The 15,756-nt window shown below is 40.2% G+C and overlaps 1 protein-coding gene across 1 annotated transcript in view; it reads right to left on the reverse strand.

The window, feature by feature from the left end:
* Positions 1-15,756, reverse strand: part of LOC122089135 (ATP-dependent Clp protease proteolytic subunit-related protein 2, chloroplastic) — a 33,539-nt gene that overhangs the window by 4,042 nt on the left and 13,741 nt on the right. The window contains exons 5-7 of the mRNA XM_042658633.1: positions 1,156-1,276; positions 691-828; positions 423-539 (exon numbers count right to left, since the gene is read on the reverse strand). Coding sequence (XP_042514567.1) covers positions 423-539; positions 691-828; positions 1,156-1,276 — 376 coding nt within the window. The remainder of the gene's footprint in view (positions 1-422; positions 540-690; positions 829-1,155; positions 1,277-15,756) is intronic.

Consider the following 15,756-nt stretch of genomic DNA (forward strand, 5'->3'; position numbering starts at 1 on the left):
GGAGGGGGGGATACAATAAAACCTGGGTGGGGGGAGAAACATCCAACCAAAAGGGGGATACAACAAAATCCGGAGGGGGGGACATCAATAAAAGACACATATGATACATTAACCAAGGGGGAGTGGACATGAGAGGCAGGTTCCAAGAATAGGCAAGGTGCCTCTTTCTCCAAGTATCAGGGCAAGTAGCACAGTTGTGGAGAATTTCATTCCTGATCTCAAAAGCAATGGCCTCAGCAATCTGCTCAATAGACCGTGAGCAAGAAGTCCATCTTTTGTTCCTTTTCCACCAAATATGATGTATCACCGCATTGAAATCCAACTTCCCAAGAGAGTGATTTCTACTTGCAAGTTTCATATGTTTCATCCATTTTAATTTAGATTCCACAGAAGAATAGTGATTTTGTGGAGAATGTTCAAACCTTTTCTCCAGCTGCAAGAAGAAAGCCTGCAAGACTGTAAGCATATCCCACACAATGGGTGCAAACAGGACTTTTCAGACTCTGCATAGTGTCGTATATCGCCATGCTTGGAGTAAGCTGCAAAGCATAGAAGTCTTCATTAGGAAGAATGAAAAGAGCAATAAATTAGCAATGCGTCCACATGTTCTTGCATACATGCTTGCACATACACTGAAATGAGATGAGAAGGGAGAAAAAGAGTCATTACGAAAACAAGTAATGAACTTACATCTCCACCAGGACCATTGATATACAAATAAAGCTTTTTGGAAGACTCCATGCTGTCAAGGTAAAGCATTGTTGCCAATACTTGGTTGCTGAACTCTTCATCTATATGTTGCCCGATAAAGATAACACGTTCTCGGTACTGCAATCAAAGGACTCTTGTTAGAAAATACATAAGTGATGCATATACAGAGGCCCGAACCCATCAAGACCAGCATTTGGCATGATCATAGGACCATAACAATCCCGTGTATGCAAGTCTTTCAAAAAACTGAAAAGGCATGTACATGAACGGAACTTGACCGATTGTATCACTAGCCTATTTAAACGACTCATATTCTACCCAATGAGAGATGCACTTGGTTGATACCCTTTAACATTCCGAAGGTCACACCTGCAGTCTTCTTTATGTACTAACGTGAATCCCTAGACTGCTTATTGATCCAATATTAGGGACGCAATGACTTACAAGAGCATTCCACAAATCTACCCACTGCCAAGTTCCTTCTCCAGGAGTTCGATAAGGCACTCTTGGTGTACCTATGGGCATCATTCCAAAACGTGCTTTTGTTGGTTTCTTGTTACTAGTCCTGCAAACAATAGCAATGATCATTCCTGTAACATCATGCACATTCAAATAAATAGGCAAAGTTAAGAAGAAACTTCTTTGGGAGTGAGTTGGTTTGTTATTACATGCTCTCCCTTAATTCTATTTTTTAATAAACCCAAAGAAGAAGAATTTTAAGGGAAAACAACAAAAATCATAGTTTCATTGCCTCATTTTACTACAAGCGCTTTGGATATTGATGCTTTAGCCTTGAACCTAACAGTATTGATGCCTTAGGCATGTGACAAACGCATGCCTATTAAACTCGAGGGAAATTTCTACAGGACAGTAAATCGACCAGCTATGACGTATGGGGCAGAGTGTTGGGCAGTCAAGAAGAATAATTTCAATACATTGGGTATAGCAGAGATGAGGATGTTGAGAGGGATGTGATATGGCCATGTTCACCGGAGACCCATGGATGCCCTAGTAAGGAAGAGTGACCAGTTTCAATTACATGGAGCTAGAAGGAGAGGCAAACCTAAAATGACTATTGACGAAGTGGTAAGAAAAGATATGTAGCTGGTAGGGCTCGATTCTAGTATGACCGCAGATAGAGGTAAGTGGAAGACAAGGACCCGTGTAGGCAACCCCTTGTAGGGGATGTTCCAAGGATGCTGCTTTGACTTCTTCTTTTACCTCATTTTACTTCTTTTTAGTACTTCTATTCTTATGCTTACTATTATCTTAGACCATATCGGATCCATGTAGCCGACCCTATCAAACTGGGATAAGGTTATGTTCGTTGTTGTAGCCTTGAACCTAACAATCCAGCAACGGCATAGTGCAATATATATATATATAAATATATTGGAGATTATGATAGCATATTAAGACAATTACCAGCATATTTCCATGGGATTCATTTACCAAGCCACAAAAAATATATATGAGATATTTGTTAGAGATACTAGTTATGTTGCTCCAAGGGTAGTTTAGTAACTTGTCATGTTATGTTTTAATTTTTTCCCTTTATGACTTTTTCCCTCCTTAGGGAGGTAAGTGTAATTACTTGTAAATATGTTAGTGAAGTAATATATTGGTGTTAGTGAGGTTCTACTCACAACATACTATTCTACCATACCATCAACTTCTCTCCTTCTCCCTCTTCTACTTCTTCTTCTTCTTCTCCAGCTCTCATCTCATTGTTCTTTCCCATCCACATATTCTAACTTGGTATCAAAGCTTGTAAGGTTGGTTTGAGAGTCGAGCTACTAGTCTCCTCCCTTCTTCTCTTCTTTTTGGAACCCTAGGTTACAAAGGGGTTCCAAAGAAAGGGACTTTTATGTGAGAAGATTGAAGAAACTTTGAGAGAGGCATGCAAAGAAACCATGCAGACACCAAGGGGAGTTTTTCTTTGAAGAAAGAGACTTGAAGGTTGCAAGAAGCAAAACCAGGCCTAGATAAGCTCACCGCCAGCCCTAGAGTATTTTTTCTCTTTCTCTCTCATCTGGTCAACTTTGGTGCTGAAACCAAGTCCATTGGGGTCTCCCTAAGGTGTATTATCACCCCTATTGGTCTCGCTACAAGCCTCCTTGAGTTGTGCAGCCACAAAGCAAAATATCACTGCATATAGGGTACCGCCAACCCTTTTTTTTGGCCTTTTTGTCTCTAAAATGTTGCCTATGATGCGTCCAATTACTATTTGTTTGTGAGGAATGATGTTTAGGGCTATTGAGCTCCTATGTTATGATCCTACACCTTGAAGAAGGTAGATGGTGTGGATTCCTTTGAAGTGTATGCTTGGATTGGTTACTGGATTATTTTCTGGTTCAAGGAAAGCAATTTTGGGTAGAGTGTGTACTCCCCACCTTGTGTGTGACCCTTTCTCTACAATATGTCTGATGATAGTGGTCTTGGGGCCCTCTTTGGAGATATTTCAACCAGTGCATCGAGTGGTTCTATTCATTCTACCTTCAATAACCCAAATACTCAAATTTCTATTGTGAAGTTGGACAACACAAATTACTTGGATTGGACTCATTCTGTGAAGTTTTCCTTGCGGAGTAGGGGAAAGCTCGGGTATGTTACAGGTACCATTAAGGCTCCTAACCCAGATGACCCAACATATCCAAAGTGGGGGACTAAAAACTCCACTGTTATGACATGGCTCATTTTTTCTATGAAACCTGAGATTAAAAGAAGGTTTATGAGAAAAGAGACTGCCACGGATATTTGAGACAGTGTTACTAAAACTTTTGACTGTGTGGGTGACTCGGCCAAAGTTTATCAACTACTCTAAAAGGTCCTTGCCATAAAGCAAGGGGATAGGACCATTTCTGAGTACTACAACATTGTCATTAGTCTCTGGCTAGAGTATGATCACTATAGGGACCTCCAACTGTCCAATCCTGAAGATGAAGCTAAGGTTTATCGAACACTTGAAAAGAAACGTGTTCTTCTCTTGCTTGGTGGTTTGAATCCCGAGTATGAGCCAATCCGAATACAAATCTTGGGCCGTCTCCTCTTCCATCTCTTGATGAAGTGTGTAGCAATCTGCAAAGTGAGGAGACCAGGAGGGTGGCCATGGAACCTGGCCCTCCTCTTGAGCGGTAAGCCCTTACTACTAACTCTCAGCGAGATTGGCGTGACGGCGGCCGAGGTCAAGGGCCACCTCGTGGCAATGACAGACGATGTGATCATTGTGGGAAATCTGGGCACACCAAAGAGAGATGTTGAGTTCTTCATGGCCATCCTCCTAGCATGCATAGTGGATCTAGTGGTGCCCGTGGTGGCCATAGAGTGGGAGCTAGAGCCTACAGTGTTCAGGCTGAGACTGCTACTATAGGGTCTGCTTATAGTATACAACTACTACAGGGTCTAGCTTCTAGCATACAAGCTGAGCATAGTTCCCTTACTAGGAGGATATTGCAGCATTCCGCAAGGTTATGTCACAACTGGGGGGCTCTCAGCTTCTTCACTTACAGTGCCACATTCCTCAACTTCCGCCTTACAGGTTCCTCATCTGCTCCTTCCACAACTCCATCTTGGGTTATTGATTATAGTGCTACAGATCATATGACTGGTACGTCCCATTATTATGATGCATACTCTATTTGTTCCGGTAAAGATAAGGTCAGGGTTGCCGACGACTCCCTTTCCTCCATTTTTGGTAAAGGTAGCATTCCTATTACTTCTTCCATTTCACTTGATTATGTTCTTCATGTTCCTAACCTTGCCACTAATCTCTTACATTTGAATAACCTAACAAAATCCTTAAATTGTTGTGTCACATTTTTTCCTTCTCATTGTCTTTTTCAGGATTTGGTGACGAAAATGAGTATTGGCAGTGGGCGTGAGGAGGAAGGGCTCTACCTATTTGAACCTCAATCACCTTTTTTTGCTACAACTCAGTCCTATGTGTGTGAACGTACTGATAGCAATTCTGTGGATTCTGTGATATTGTGGCACCAACGTTTAGGACATCCATCTTTTGTTATTATGAGGAAACAATTACCTCATTTATTTACTTCTTTTCCTAGTTCCCATGTCTTTCATTGTGAAATTTTTGCAAAAAATAGTCGTTCTTCCTATCCTTATCATGGTAATAGATCTATTGTTCCTTTTCATATTGTGCACTCTGATGTTTGGGAGCCTTCTACAACTACTTCTTTACTTGGTTTTCATTACTTTGTTTCATTTGTTGATGATTTTCCCTGTGCTACTTGGGCTATTCTAATAAAGCAAAAGAGTGATGTGTATGATGCCTTTAAAAATTTTAATCATGTGACATGTACCCAGTTTGACACTAATATTAAAATTGTTTGTTCTGACAAAGGGGGGGAGTATATGTATGGTGGTCTTCAAGATTTTTTTTACGGATAATGGCATTATCCATCAGCTAACTTGTGTTGACACACCCCCAACAAAATGGGGTAGCTGAGAGGAAAAACCGCCATCCTATGGAAGTCAGTAGGAGTCTACTCTTTGGCATGCATGTTCCTAAAACTTTTTAGTCTGATGCTCTCTTTACAGCTACTTTTTTTATCAAACGTATGCCAACAAAACTTCTTGGCTCCAAAACTCCCTTGGACACCTTGTCTCCTCAATCTTCTTTCTCTCTTCCCCCCCAAAGTGTTTGGGTGTATATGTTATGTCCATATTAACAAGTCTTCTCGGATTAAACTTGACCAAAAGGCTCTTAAGTGTATCTTTCTTGGCTATTCTTCCACTACCAAGGGTTACAAATGCTATCATCCTTCTTCTAGACGAAGGCTTCTCTCTAAAGATGTCACCTTCCTTGAGTCTGCACCTTTTTTTGCACCTCATCAGCATCCTTTTCAGGGAAGAATAATGGGAGTGCAAAGGCTACTGATGAAATCCCTTTTCTTTCCCCATTTTACCTATCTCTCCTTTTATGCTCGACATTGGGAGACACAAAGGGGTAGATATTATTGATGTTGGTGATCATTCAAGAGGTGGTCAGGTTCAGGTAATGAAAAGGTGGACATTATGTACACAAAGAGGAACAATAAGACTTGTCAAGAGTCCCCTTTGAATCCAAACCCTAAGATCCACCCTCCTCAGTCAAGTAATATCCTTACTTCCTCATCAGAGTTAGATCTTCCTATTGTTAGATCTTCCTATTGCTATTAGGAAGGGAAAGAGAGATTGTATTAATCTTATAGCCCAGTTTGTTTCCTATGACTCTCTCCCCTACAGGTGTTGCATTTACTATTGCTCTCTCATCTGTGTCTATTCCCAAGAATGTTTCTAAAGCAATGTCTGGCCCTAAGTGGAAGCAAGCCATGAGTAAGAAAATGATGGCCCTCGAGAAAAATTGTACATGGAAATTGGTCAACTTTCCAAGGGGGAGAACCCCAGTTGGATGCAGGAGGGTCTACACAGTCAAGTACCGGTCAGATGGTTCTATTGAGAGGTACAAGGCAAGGCTGGTGGCAAAAGGGTACAGTCAAGTGTGGGATTGGCTATCAGGAGACATTTGCTCTTGTAGCTAAGCATAACACCATAAGGGTCCTTTTATCTCTGGCAACGAATAAGGATTGGCCATTGTATCAATTGGATGTGAAGAATGCCTTCATACATGGCGACTTAGAAGAGGAGGCGTTATGCAAACTCCTCCTGGCTTTAAGTCCCCTTCAACTGCAGGAAAGGTGTGTCTTCTCAAGAAGGCTTTGTATGGTCCTAAACAATCTCCAAATGCCTGGTTTGAAAGGTTCAGACAGTCCATTCTAAAGAATGGCTATTCCCAAAGTCACGCTGACCACATTTTGTTCACTAAGCGTGGTAATGGCACTATTACAGCCCTGATTGTCTATATTGATGACATTGTGGTAACTGGTGATGACAGAGCTAAGATAGCCAAGATGAAGACCTACTTAGTCCAACAGTTTGAAATCAAAGATCTAGGGCCGTTAAAGTACTTCCTGGGGATTAAAGTGTCCAGATCCAAGAAGGGCATAAATATATGCCAAATGAAGTTTATCCTAGACCAATTGAAAGAAACGGGAATTTTATGTTGCAAATCTGCAAGTTCTCCTATTGAGCAGAATCATAAGCTAGGGAAAGATGTTGCCCCTTCTCTTATTGATGCAGGGAAATATCAGAGGCTAGTTGGGAAGCTTATCTATTTGTCCTTGACTCGTACAAACATTACTTATACAATGGGGGTGGTGAGTCAATTTATGCATGCTCCCAAGAGTGGGCACTTGGATGCAGTTTACCGCATTCTCCAGTACTTGAAGTCCTCTCCTGGAAAATGACTACTTTTTTGCCAAGCATACCCACATGATGATAGAAGACTTCACTGATGTAGATTGGGCTGGCTCAGTCTCTAACAAGTGATCTACATCAGGCTACTGTACATTTGTAGGTGGAAATCTTGTCACATGGCGGAGCAAAAAACAACCTGTGGTGGCTCGGTCTAGTGTAGAGGCAGAATTTAGAGCTATGGCTCATGAAGTGTGTGAGCTTCTCTGATTAAGAAGGCTAGTCCAAGAGTTGGGATTTGATACTGAGGCACCTATAAGGCTTTATTGTGACAAAAAAGCTGCCATAAATATAACTCACAACCCTATGCAACATAAACAAAACACATAATGATGGACAAACACTTCATTAAAGAGACGATCGATTCTGATTACATATATACACCTTTTGTGAGGACTGGAGATTGGCTGGCTGATATCTTCACAAAGGGTCTTCTTTATTATCAGTTTAGTTCTATGCTATCCAAGCTGGGAATGTATGATATTCTCCAGCTTGGGGGGAGTATTAGAGATACTAGTTATATTGCTCTAAAGGTAGTTTAGTAACTTGTCATGTTATGTTTTATTTTTTTCCCTTTTTCCCTCCTTAGGGAGGTATGTGTAATTACTTGTAAATATGTTAGTGAAGTAATATATTGGTGTTAGTGAGGTTCTACTCACAACATACTATTCTACCATACCATCGACTTCTCTCCTTCTCCCTCTTCTTCTCCAACTCTCATCTCATTGTTCTTCCCCATCCAGATATTCTAACTATATTACCTAAACCAATGACATAGTCTATCAAAAATGGGCAAGGCACCAAGGCATTAGAATTCAGAACTTTAACAGAATGTAGAAGGTACTTCAGATAATATTTTAATAATCCACAATTCCACATTCAAGGAGAAATAGGGATGAGATAAAACAAGGGATCAAAATGGTATGTAACTGAGATCAAGTGCAAGGAATGGATAGGCAGTAACTACTGATAACCTGAACCTATTGATCAGCTCAAATCAGCAATTAGGAGTAAAACTATTAGCAGTAGAACAGGGGCATATAAAAGACAGAAAACACAATTCAATAATTGCTTTAAGAAGTTGAATGTAGATTGATAATAGGTCTGAAACATGAAAGAAAACAGTACCAAAAATCAATACATAAACAGCAACATAAAAGCTTCCTGCCGATTTAAAAATAAGGCCTAAAATTAAATCGATATAGGACAGAATGAGGGAGATTTCTTATATCAGCAGATCAGCAGGTCTTAATGGGCTAATTTTTGTATCAAGTTCTCTCCTAGGATGGGGGAAGACTCAATCAAAATATGGGGCTGTTTGATGGCCGGATGGAGCTGGGATGAATGGCTTGGGAAACAAGTTTTGTGTAAAATTATTAGTAAAACAGAAATAAGAACAAAGAATTTACTGAGACTGATCTTACTTAACAATGGTTGGATTAATGATAGAAGATCGATAATAAACTGAAGAACAACAATAGTACAAGAGCACGAATAATAGACAATCCACCAGGGCTCCCCACCGCAAGGCGTCAATTGGACCACACACAACTTCCTTCCCTCTATCACACACAAGGATTCTCCATGGAAGAAGAAGGAAGCAATTGCCAAAGTCTCTCAAAATCGTGGGAAATAGCTTGCCTTGTGCTTGCTTTGATAGATAGAAAATTGAAAGGGGGGGCTAGCGACCAATTAGCAATTGACACCAAGTGCTTTTATAGATAGAAAATTGAAAGGGGGGCTAGTGACCAATTAGGAAAGATCCCCAATCGGTTATAGCTTGGATTACAAGACAATTAGATCTTAGCTGATGTGGACTCCACTAACTCTTTAATTGTCTAAGATAATAGAGCAAACAACTTAAATTGTCCCAAAATGAACAACTTAAATTGGACCATGGTTCAACCAACTGAACCAAAATAAAGACATAAGACCAAAGAAATAAAACAGTAAAGCAGCAACCCATAGGCCACAGTTTGGCAAGGCTCTCTTCCTATGTGAATAGGTCTTCAAATCTAAATCAACTCTCCTTGGCTTGAAACATTCGTCCCCGACGAATGGGTGAAAGACATGTAGCACTTATACATATTGGGATCGAGATTCTTTGAAATCATCACCATGAATCCAAGTATTGTCATGTCATGGACGGCCTTTCCATTCGTTGCATGATAACCAATACCACAAGAAGTAGTCTTGTAGGCATCATCCAATACTTCTTCAATAACATCAACAATGTGTGTCTTGAGTTGAGGCAGTCTCAACATCTGTTCCACATCACCATTGTTTGAGTGATGTCCCATAGAAAGATTAAGATCAGCCACGTTGAAAACATTGTTTATGGTCATATCATCGATCACATAAGCATTAGGTCCTACTCGTTTCAACACCTTGAAAGGACCCATCTTTCTTGGGTGGAGTTTAGTGTTGACACCAGTTTGGAACCTCTCGAGCTTGACATGAACCATCTCCCAATTTAAACTATAACGTTGGTGGCAATCAGCTATAGCTTTATACATATCAATGCTTAAAGCGATGCATCATCGAACATCTGCATGCACCTCAGAGATGTGGCTCAAAAATTCGCCAACCTTGAGGCTAACTCAAGCTTGGGGCAAAAGTGGAACAAGATCAATAGGTCGCTTTGACTGAACTTCAAGTAATATGTCAAAAGGAGTACAACCTATCGCCTGGTTCAATGAACTATTGTAAGCAAACTCAGCAATGTCGAGGATGGAGGGCCATGTCTTCTTATAATCTCTAACTAGGCATCTCAACAAATTTCTCAAGCTTCGGTTCACTACCTTTGTCTGTCCATCAGTCTGTGGATGGAATGCAGTTATAAACTTTAGCTTTATGTTAGTTTTCAGCCACATGTCTTTCAAAAGTAACTCATGAACTTCATGTCACTATCAGAGACAATACTATTCAGCAACCCATATAGTCGCACTACTTCCTTGGAAAACAGATTTACAATCTGATATACATCTAAAGTCTCGCCAAATGGCAGAAAATGGGCCATCTTTGATAAATGATCTACTTCTACCATAATGGAATCATATCGTTCTCTCGTAGGGGGCAGTCCAAACACAAAATCCATGCTTACATCCAGCCAAGGTGTGTGAAGTACGGGTAATGGTGAGTATAAACTCGTATTTTGCTTCACTCCTCTAGCAAGCTGACATATTAGGCACCTCTTGATCACATGATTGACATATATTGCAATATGTGGCCAATAATATTGATCTGTCACCTATATAATAGTCTTGTCCTTGCAAAAATGTCCTCCCAAACATCCTTTGTGTAACTCCCATATAATGTGATGCCATAGGAAAGAGTTTGGAATACACAATTGCATCCATTAGAACAAACAGAATTCGATAATGTAGAACTGAATTGAAGGAATCAAACAGTCAAATAACAAGATCTTATATCATGGAATAATCCACATTCAAGGAGAAATAGGGCTAAGATAAAACAAGGGATCAAAAGGGCATGTAACTGAGATCAGGTGCAACGAATGGGATGGTTAATAACTACTGATAACCTGGACCTATTGACCAGTTCAAATCAGCAATTAGGAGTACAACTATTAGAAATAGAACACTGGAAGATAAAAAAACAGAAAACAGAATTCAATAATGGCTTAAGAAGTTGAACATAGATAGATAATAGGTCTAAAACATGCAAGAGATCAGTACCACAAATCAATACATAAAAGCTTCCTACCGATTTAAAAACAAGGCCTAAAAACTGGGTCCAAAGGACAAAATGAGGGAGATTACTTATATCAGCAGGTCATAATAGACTAATTTTTGGATCGAGTTCTCTCCTAGGATGGGGGTGTTTGATGGTTGTATGGGGCTAGCCTGAATAGCTTGGGAAACAAGTTTTGGGTAAAATTCTCAGGAAAACAGAAATAAGAACAGGGAATTTTCTGAGAATGATCTTACTTAACAATGGTCGGATTAATGACAGAAGATCAACAATAAATTGAAGAACAACAGTAGCGCAAGAGCACAAACAATAGACGACCCACCCGGGCTTCCCACCGCAAGGTGTCAATTGGATCACACAAAAATTCCTTTCCTTAATTACACACAAGGATTCTCCATGGAAGAAGAAGGGCAGAAATAGCCAAAGTCTCCCAAAATCGTGGGCAATAGCATGGTTTAAGATCTCGCTTTATCTCTCTTTTTAGATATTCCGAGACAAGATAACAGGCAATACACAAAACCAACCATATCTCGACCGAGATCTCATCGGCGAGATCTCAAGATCTTGACCCCATCTCGTCGAAAAACAGCCCAGAATCGCCTCTTTCGCTACACTTTGAAGAAAAAAAACACGTTGTTGATGGGATTTGGTGCTTTTTCTTGCCAAACTTCATTCCTACACTACATGTAATATATCTAAATGTTAAGTAATATGTATTGTTCCTATATAGTTATGTGGCTTATGTCATTTCAATGTATGTGAATGTGACTCATCAGTCGTCAATGTTAAATGCTAAACAATTAAGTAATTATATATGATGTCTTTTAAATTCTTATAATTATTTACGCTTTTTAAATTGATTATATGTATTCTAACTTCTAAAAGTATTAGATGTTGTGTCATGTGTGGAATGTGGATTGTGGAACAGAGCATTAGGGTCCGAAGAGTTGGAGACTATTACATAGGGTACAAAGTCAAAGTATCATTTTAGGTCTGACATTTAAAAAACTGATGTTTCCACTGTGATTAGAAGGTCTAAACTAGGGTAAATGGAAAATTTCAGGGCCTACAAAGACCATATGGCCACCGAGACCAACCACTAAGTCGACCGGAAAAAATCCAAGATCTCGGCGAAATCTCGCCAGATCTCTCTTTTATGGCTTAGCGAGATTAGGGCGAGATCGAGATCTTAAACCTTGGGCAATAGCTTGCCTTTATAGATAGAAAATAGAAAGAGGGACGAGTGACCAATTAGGAAAGTTCCAAATAGGAAAGATCCCCAACCGGTTATAGCTTGAATTACAAGATAATCAGATCTTAGCTGATGTGGACTCCACTAACTCTTTACTTGTCTAAGAGAATAAAACAAACAACTTAAATTGACCCAAACTGAACCACAACTTTTATCAGATAATGCGTCAACCAATTGAACCAAAACAAGGGCAAAAGACTAAAAGAAATAAAACAATAAAACAGCAACCCGTAGGCCACAGTTTGGCTAGGCCTGCTTCCTACATGAGTAGGTCTTCAAATCTGCATCAGAACTCAATGAAACCTTTGATTAGAAAATCAACTTGAGTAATTGAGTATCAAAACAAGTCATTAATGTCTTGGTTAAGACAGTTTCATATTGAAAGTATATAGTGGAAAATCAAAGATAAATTTCACCTACATTGTAACAAAAGATGCCAATCTATTCATTAAACCTCCATCAGTTTCTCATAACAATGTGTAAAATACAAAATAGCACCCAGATCATATACAGTAGACAAGCAAGTATATGTCACTAGGTATATAAATTACCTATAATCAAGGCACTACCAGTTCTACTAAAAATGCCAAGCAACTCAAGGTGAAGGCCAGGCTTGTAGCCTCAATGATGACCCGTTTGCTATGGATGGCCACTTACATTGGGGTAGGGGGCTAACTAAAAACCAGAGCTAGATTGACACATGGAGGCCATGTGGATATATTAAACCTAGGCAACTACACGGTTATGCCTCGCCAAGGTTGGTAGCACCTATACCCCTAGGCTGCCAGAGACCAAGCCAATTCCTTCACAATAGTGGTTGGTCCGAACTCCGAAGACCCTTACAACAGCACTAACTGAATGAGAACCCCAGAGGTTGGAAGATACAACTTACAAGTAACTCCTACCAAAGTTATTAAAATGTCAACTAGGTTTACCATTCTCCACCACCTTGGGTCGCCTTACGCCTTTGATAACTATGCCTCCTACACTATCCAAAAAGCACTCTACCATAGATGACTAAGAACATGCGGTCAGGTTGCACTTTTTTGCCTTTTTCCTTTTATCAATATGATGGTTGGACCTTCTGAAAACCCCTCAATTCTTGCAAGAATAGCACTATAGTCTGATGCAGTTGGGCGATGGAAGGGATCTCTTTGGTTTGGGATTTTCTTATTTACTTTCCTTTTTAGGTTAGACATTAGTTTGTGGTATTTTATTTAGCTTGGATTTTTATTTCAGTTTCTATCTAGGCTAGTTTCCATTTTTAATTAGTTACCATTGAGATGCTTTGAGTTTTCCTTTAAGTAGTAATGTAATACACTATGGAGTTTTAGATTTGAAGTTTTGAAGAACTGAAATTTGGTATGAAAACCATGGCTGTCGTGAACTGTTTTTCCCCTCCCTGACTCTCTCTGAAATCCATTCCTCTCCTTCTTCTTTATTTCTTCTCCCCCTTTATTTTCTGTTGAGCCTTTGTGAAGGAGTGATCTGAGAGTGTGTAAGTGATGCAGTACCAAGGGTTTACACAAGGAGAACCAAGACCAAGGTCGACCCAAGTGGCTGACTGGGTCGACCCAGATCTGGTCCAAGTCAGCCCACGATTTGGGCTGCTGATGGGGTTACTAATTAGTCATTTAGTTAGTAATTTAGTTTCTATTTTGAAGTCTTAAATTAGTTTCTAATTTCAGTCTTAAATTAGTTTCTAATTTTCAGTCATAAGACTTTCTATTTTGTAAGTTTCTATTTTCAGATATAGTAACTAGTTGAGTTCCTAATTTTTAGTTTCCTATTTCAGTTTTTGGAAACTAAAGTTAGTTTCTATTTCATGTAACCCCTATCACCATTATAAATAAAGCTATGGCTCTTTTAATGAGCCACGATTTTTACAAACTACATGGCTGCTGCTGCTGCTGCTGTTTTCTCTGCGAGAGAACTTCCTTGTGTTTGATCAAGGTATTGGGTTGGTGCTCGATCCGACGACTCTTTGCGGCAAGAAGTCCAAGAGGTTCATCTTCAAGTGCTCCTTTTCTCCTTCAAGGTTTTCTTTTTCAAGGGGTTTATTGCTGTTCAACGAACCAGGTATTTAAATTCCAATTCTGCCCAGAATTACCATCTGTTGAGAAATCGATCTCTGTTTCCCTGAAGTTCTTACAGCCCTCAGTTGTGGCTGGATTTTGGATCGATCCTTCCTTACCATCAAGGGAACACTCGACCTGAAAGAGGGGCTGTTTTGATCAGTCGTTTGAGAGATAATTAAAATCTCTAGTTTTTTGGACTGTAGTGAGAAGATCAGAACCGATAGGGATATTGTTGCTTTTCTGCCTCTGAATGTTAACCAGGTTATACCCTGTTAAGAACCTATTTCTGCACCTGAAGTAGCTATGGTTTGCTGGTTCATAATCTGAAGTCTTAGAGGGACAGCTTGGGATTGAATTCTGATTTCTGAGAATTAATTCTTCTCTATTTTCTGATCTGTTGATTGCTGCCTATATGTGGATCATTACTGGTTGTTCTTTGTTTAAAAGTTCCTGAAGTTGAGCCTTGGTTAGACTCCCTATCCTAGTCTACATTAAGTGGTATCAGAGCATGGCTGGGAACAACACCCCTACCCTAGCTTCTCTTATGGAGATGCTACAGACTATGAGGACTGAGATGAAGGCTGAACAGCAAACCTTACGGACTGAATTGAAGGCTGAGTTGAAGGCTGAATTGGATGCCAGGTTGTTGAATGAAGAGACCCCATCCCAACAGCCTACTGGCAATTCACGTACAACACCCAAAGTGGACTCTCCAATGAATGTGGTTACTCAGTTGACTAATAGGAGAGCAAACCCTAATCTGAGAGCACCACAGAGGGTTCCGGTGGCACAACCTACTTTTGAAGAGCATGTAAGAGGATACTTTGAGACTGAGCGTCCCGTGCAACAGAGGTATTCTGGAGATTCACAGAAGGTCAAGCTCGATCTAAAGGAGTTTGATGGGAGATATGACCCCCAATTGTTCTATGATTGGATAGTGGCACTAGACGACTATTTTGACTATTATGAGTTACCTGAAGAACGGAAGATGAAACTAGCTCGTGCTAAGCTAGTTGGGGCTGCTCGTGAGTGGTGGAGGACCTATGAGCTAGAGTTGGAAGACCGTGGTAGAGAACCTACTAGTTGGGAAGAGATGAAGCTTGAATTATCAGATAAATACTTGCCACGCAACTTCAGAGCTCGCATACAAGACCAGCTGAACTCTCTTCGTCAAGGGACTATGACTGTTGCCGAGTACATGAACAAGTTTGACGCACTTTATTCTCGTACAGGCATAAGGGAGAATGAAAGGCAACTGTTATCTCGGTTTCGACTGGGATTGCGAGTTGAAATCAACAGGGGTATCGGAGTTGTTGAAGTGCACTCAGTGAGGGATTGTTTTGACAAGGCCCTACAAGCAGAGGAGCTTCTAGCACAACCAGTTAGAAGGTTTGGTTTCCAAGCTGGGGAGGTAAAGAAGAATTTTTCAGCCACTAAACCTAGTAGCTCAGCACCTCCAAAATCCACTTTTCCTCCACGAGCTGATCATAAAGGAAAGGCACCCATGACAGGAAGTAATAAGGTACAGTGTTTCCATTGTCAAGAGATAGGACATTTTGCTAAGTCTTGTCCGCATAAGCAGAGGGTTAATGCAGTAGTTGAGGTTGAAGACTCCAATGAGGAGGATGAGTCAGCTCTTTATCCCTACCCATTAGATGATGATGATGGTGGTGGATATGACTATGATAT

Source organism: Macadamia integrifolia, chromosome 9, assembly GCF_013358625.1.
Source record: "Macadamia integrifolia cultivar HAES 741 chromosome 9, SCU_Mint_v3, whole genome shotgun sequence".
Classification (NCBI taxonomy): Eukaryota; Viridiplantae; Streptophyta; class Magnoliopsida; order Proteales; family Proteaceae; genus Macadamia; species Macadamia integrifolia.